The sequence below is a fragment of the Abramis brama genome (genome assembly GCF_963993115.1).
Source record: "Abramis brama genome assembly, chromosome: 5".
Lineage (NCBI taxonomy): Eukaryota > Metazoa > Chordata > Actinopteri > Cypriniformes > Leuciscidae > Abramis > Abramis brama.
Window position 1 is genome coordinate 13971309 of NC_139967.1, and position 6164 is coordinate 13977472.

General features: G+C 37.8%; 1 protein-coding gene across 1 annotated transcript; it reads left to right on the forward strand.

The window, feature by feature from the left end:
- Window positions 1-1649: 1649 nt before the first annotated feature.
- cnga2b (cyclic nucleotide gated channel subunit alpha 2b) lies at window positions 1650-5910 on the forward strand (the record flags this gene model as incomplete). The annotated part of the gene is made up of 5 exons (XM_084115507.1): window positions 1650-1750; window positions 2765-3133; window positions 3242-3349; window positions 3629-3735; window positions 4164-5910. 5 exons carry the CDS (start codon window positions 1650-1652, stop codon window positions 5582-5584), a joined length of 2106 nt encoding a protein of 701 aa, XP_083971633.1. The 3' UTR covers window positions 5585-5910.
- Window positions 5911-6164: the final 254 nt, after the last annotated feature.

The following is a 6164-nucleotide window of genomic DNA, read 5'->3' on the forward strand; positions in this document are numbered from 1 at the left end:
CACATATTTACTAATACATAATACATATTCACATATACATATTGTGTGTGTGCATGTGCGTGTGATGTTTTTGGAAAATGTAAAATTGCAAGTACTTTCTGTGATGGGTAGGGGTAGGGTTAGGGGATAGAATATACAGTTTGTACAGTATAAAAATCATTATGTCTATGGGATGTCCCCATAAAACATGAAAATCTAATGTGTGTGTGTGTGTCTGAGGAATGGTTGTTAGCAACCATGATTTCTCATGAGACATTAGCTCAGTGTGTTTGTCCTCTGGGAAGACAGTTGTGTGTCACTCTGTGTTCTGTGTTTCTTTAATGATGAGCCAATTACCAAAAACATTGTTAACATTCATCTAGACACGGCACTATCCATCCATCCGTCTGTTGAACCATCCATCCATCTGTCCCTAAAGCCGTTCCCTTATTAACCATGAGATCATCCTTCAGTTTGGATCTTGGGCTGTGGTTTTTAAATCTCTCCCTGTTGCATCTATATCTTATGGTAATCTGAGGTGATTGCCATAGTGACCACATTCCCAGGCGAGAAGTGTTTGCTGGTAACTCCCCTGACCTGCTGTCCCTCTGCATTTCATCCACAATGTCTTTGACATGCACTCCTGAGAAGTTTGAAGGGCTAAGTTGTACTGAAAATGGAATGCAATTTAGGCAAAAAAAATTCCAAATTTGTCAATAAAAATGAGCTAATTCTGACAAAACCTCACTTTGGGCACATTCAAATTTGGAAAAACAATAGAAAAAGTATATTTTAAATAAATATAAATAAATAATTTATTATTTTTTTAGATGCAGTGTTTTGTTTAAGGGTTAGCATTTAGTAATTTTCCCATGCTAACAGGGAAGGTTCTAAGAACTTTGTCTAACATTCTGGCAAGGTTCTCTCACAAACGTTCTCCCAGTAACGTTATGTTTGTCCAAAGTTATCTAGTCTAAACATTAGCACAAAAATTGTTGTTTACACATTATTCATGAAAAGTTTTTTTGAAACATTTGAATTGGACATTAGTTTTTAAACTTTACTACTTTTTTGAGATGGGTTAAAGAACATTAACTTTCCCATAATACTTGCAAAATGATAAAATAGAGACAACATTCCCATAATGTTTTCTCTATTTGCATATAACAAGAAAAGTGGACGTTTTGAATGTTCTGAGAACATTCAGAAATAACATTTTCCAACGTCCTCCAACTACCCTTACAAAAAATAAGTATTCAAGTTAATTTTATTAAGTATAGCCTACTTAGGAAAAGTTTAATACTAACATCAGTATACTGTAAGTGTACTGTTTCAATACTTGGGACTAAATTGGCTCACTTTTTATAAAAGTATACTTTTAAGTATTACAGTAGCCTAGTAAACTTTGAGAACACAACTAGTTTACAACTGAGTTTTTCATTTGTACTGCAACTATACTACAAGTGAACTTATACTGATGTACTATAGTCAAATACTTGTAGCACATGTTTTAGAGAAGTAGCCTACATAAAATATACTTCTGAGAAGTGCATAAAAAGTAGACTGAAAGTATACTTTTTAATTTTTTAGTTTAAAAGAAGTATATTTGGACACTTTAATAAACTTCTTTTTCATAAGGGTAAGTGATCGTGTGTGTTTGTGTGTACAGTATGACGGGCCAGTCGGCTGCTGAGGGATCTCCCTGCTCTCATCGTCTCTCTGTGCAAACTCAAGAGGATGAGCAGGACCGGGCAGAGAGTGTGCTCAGCAGGTCAGTGATTTTGTGTTTGTGTGTGGTCTGTTTTCAATCTATGCAAGGACCAAATGTCCTCACAATGATAGTAAAACCAACTTGGTGAGCTTGTGGTCCTCAGAAGTGTCATAAAAGGACTAAACACACTATTCCAAAAGTATAATCATAACTCTTAAACATTTGCATATGTAAGTGTGAGACTGGTTTGATAATTACGTAAAGACCAAAAAATCCAAACTTGAGGGGTCAGTAAGATTTTTAAAAATGTTCTTGAAAGAAGTATTGTATGTTCACCAAATACAGTAAAAACACTAATACTGTGAAATATTATTACAATTTAAAAGAACTGTTTTCTATTTGAGTACATTTTAAAATGTAATTCATTCGATGGCAAGAAACATTTCTTATTATCAATGTTGAAAACAGTTTATTTGCTAATAACCATGATACATTTTTTTCAGGATTCTTTGATGAATAGAAAGCTCAAAAACACAGCATTTATTTGAAATAGTATTCTTTGGTGTCACTTTTGATGAATTTAAGCATCCTTGATGAAGGTATTAAAAGTATTAATTTCTTTCAAAAATAAAAAATAAAATCTTACTGACCCCAAACCTTTGAGTGGTAGTGTAATCCACATCCTAAACAGATAGTTCACCTACAAATTTAAATTCTGTCATCATTTACTCAACCTCATGTTGTTTTAAACCTGTATGAATTTCTTTCTTCTGCTGAACACAAAAGATGATATTTTGAAGAATGTCTGTAACCAAACAGATGCTGGTCCCCATTGACTTCCATAGTATGAAAAAGGTTACTGACATTCTTCGAAATATCGTCTTTTGTGTTCAGCAGAAGAAAGAGATTCATACAGGTTTGAAACTATCCCTCTAAGTCATATTTAACATAAAACACTTCAAGAACAACAGAATTCGATCTGAGTTAACCATGATGGTATAAAACGTGTGATTTCAACTCATTTCTCATTTCCTGCTCATATGTTCTGTCTTCATCCATTCGTTGCTCTCTCAGGTCTCAGTCTGCGTGTGACGACACCTCGTCTGAGCTGCAGCGAGTAGCTGCTCTAGAGCCCCAAGATACGCCATCAAGAAACTCCTTTAGAGGAAGAGGAGCTCTATCCAGGTTTAGGATCCATACAAATATGCACATGCATCTCACATGTGCCACAGCAAGTCTGGATAAATCCTTTCTCTCTTGTGTTGCCAGGTTGGTGACTCTGGTGGTGACTCTGAGAGACTGGGCACACAGGAGTCTGATAGAAGAAGAAGAGAGACCCGATTCCTTCCTAGAGAGATTCCGGGCACCCGAAGTACGAGCCCCACCCAGTCGAAGGAGCAACAACCAACCAGACGCCAATGGAAATACTAAGGGAAATACAAAGTAATGTGACACATTTCTTTTTCTTTGACTTATGGGCATGATACCTAGTCTGCATACAGAGAGGGTAAATCTGATAACATTTGTTACATGTGTGTGTTTTTTCCACAGGAAACAATGGGAGACATTTATAGTTTCTCCATCTGATGATATTTACTACTACTGGCTCTTCTTCATCGCCGCTGCTGTGCTCTATAACTGGGTACTTCTTGTAGCCAGGTGTGACTTTTCACCTAGTCTTTCTTCTTTACATATTCATCACTATACCCTTTGTTAATGTGCTCCTGATAAACACAGTTCCCTGTGCTGGCGGTTTGTTTCTGGCGTAACTAATTGTTGCGATGCTCTAAGGCTCTTTCGTTACGCCTGTCACTCTTCCACAAAGATAACAGTCCTTTGAGACAACTGCTTGACTAACTGTACAGATGTGTGTGTCTGCAGGTTGTCTAAATACTTGTGGTTTTTATGTGCTTTCTCTTTCTGTCTTTGTGTGAATAGAGCATGTTTTGATCAGCTTCAGACTGAGAATCCTATTGTCTGGCTGGTTTTTGACTATATTTGTGACATTGTCTACATACTGGATTCATGTATGCGGCTAAGGACAGGTATAGACACACACATACTCAAAATTCCTGACTTACACCACATGTTAAAGTTAATTATCCCAATGATTGAATTAATTTAAACTAATAAAATAAATAGCTGTATTAACTTTTAAAAGAAAACACATATGGTGTGGTCTCTGGTGACATATGCCAGACTTCTCCAATCATTTTGTCTGCTTTAACCCCGCACCTTTCTTACACATCTGCCTCCATCCATTCAAAAACTGACGGACAGAACCAAGTTCTCGTCCTACATTTTTTCTTTTCCGTTTCACTCAGATGTACAACACAATATGAAAGATTGACCACTTCAGTTCCATCGAGACTTTTTTTATTTTCATTCAGCAACTTGGAAGCAGAACAATGTGCAGATTTTTGTATTCTTTGTGTTACTGAACGAACTATAAAGCATTTTTATGCTCTTCCAGGTTACCTGGAGCAAGGACTTCTGGTGAAGGACCTAGCGAAACTCAGAGACAGCTACATTCATACATTTCAGTTCAAACTGGATGTTATCTCCATCCTTCCCACAGACCTGGCGTACATCATTGTGGGCATCAACACACCACAGGTCCGTTTCAACCGCCTCCTGCGCTTCTCTCGTATGTTTGAGTTCTTTAATCGTACTGAGACGAGAACCAACTACCCAAACATCTTCCGCATCTGGAACTTAGTGCTCTACATTCTAGTTATCATCCACTGGAATGCCTGCATCTTCTATGCCATCTCAAAGTCGCTTGGTTTTGGGTCAGATCAATGGGTTTATCCCAACATCTCATCCACAGAGGAAGGAGGTCTGAGACGGAGTTACGTATACTGCTTCTACTGGTCCACACTGACGCTGACCACCATCGGAGAGATGCCACCACCCGTACGGGACGAGGAATATGTGTTCGTGGTGTTTGATTTTCTTGTCGGAGTGCTCATTTTTGCCACCATTGTGGGTAATGTGGGTTCCATGATTTCCAATATGAACGCCACACGGGCAGAGTTCCAGGGACGGATTGATGCTATTAAACATTACATGCACTTCCGCAAAGTCAGTCGCCATCTTGAGACACGTGTCATCAAATGGTTTGACTACCTGTGGACAAATCAGAAAGCGGTGGATGAGCAGGAAGTCTTAAAGAATCTTCCTGACAAGCTACGTGCAGAAATTGCCATCAACGTTCATTTATCTACTCTGAAGAAAGTTCGCATCTTTCAAGACTGTGAGGCCGGACTGTTAGTAGAACTGGTTTTAAAACTGCGCCCTCAAGTGTACAGTCCTGGCGACTACATCTGCCGAAAAGGAGACATTGGAAAAGAGATGTATATAATTAAAGAGGGAAAATTAGCAGTTGTTGCTGATGATGGGGTGACACAGTTTGCATTGCTAACAGCTGGAGGTTGTTTTGGTGAGATTAGCATTCTTAACATTCAAGGTAGTAAAATGGGAAACCGTCGGACAGCTAACATTCGTAGCATCGGCTACTCTGACCTCTTCTGCCTTTCAAAGGACGACCTAATGGAGGCCGTAACCGAATACCCAGACGCTCAGAAGGTTCTGGAAGAGCGTGGAAGGGAGATTCTGAGGAAGCAGGGGCTTCTGGATGAAAGCACCGCACAGGCAGGCTTGCTTGTCATGGATACAGATGAGAAGGTTAAACATCTGGAGGGCTCACTGGATGTTCTACAAGCACGTTTCGCACGGTTGCTCGGGGAGTTCACAGTGACTCAAAGCAGTCTGAAGCAAAGAATCACAGCGCTTGAGAGACAGTTGTGTCATACAGGCCTTGGGCTTGTTTCAGATCAAGAGATGGACTTTGAGAGTAATGCTAACACACCACGAGCCAATTCAACTGCATAGATATGCGCATTTGCGCCATGAAAATTGTGTGCCTCTATGTCACATGCAGGATTAGCCTATATTTCTAGATGCACATACATTTACAGTCACAGACATTTGCTTTTTCAAACACGTTCCAACAGCCTCCAGTGTTTAGACTTGGTTTTTCAAGTATTTTTCAGGAAAAACATATTTAATTTTCCCTAAATGAAAATGTGTGAGAGATAGATGTAGTCCATCAATATATCATCAGTTTTGTTATTGTTAACTATTTTTAATTGAAAAAAAGCTGAAATAAAATATAAATTCATCTATCCATCAATTCTCCAAACCATGTGTCCATGTAAAGACTATAAAATATAAACTATTAGGTAATTATTATAATTGTTTTAAATCAAACGAAAATGAGAAAAGTTGGCAACTAATTGAAATGAAAGTTGATGTAGCTATACTAAAATGACAAACTAAAACTGAAATATAAATTAATTAAAGATAAATTAATTAATAAAATTACAAATGCACTTAACAACATTTAAATGAAAGTTAATTCAAAATATTCATATCAAATAATAGCCTATTAATAAAGGCTTGTTTTCATTTG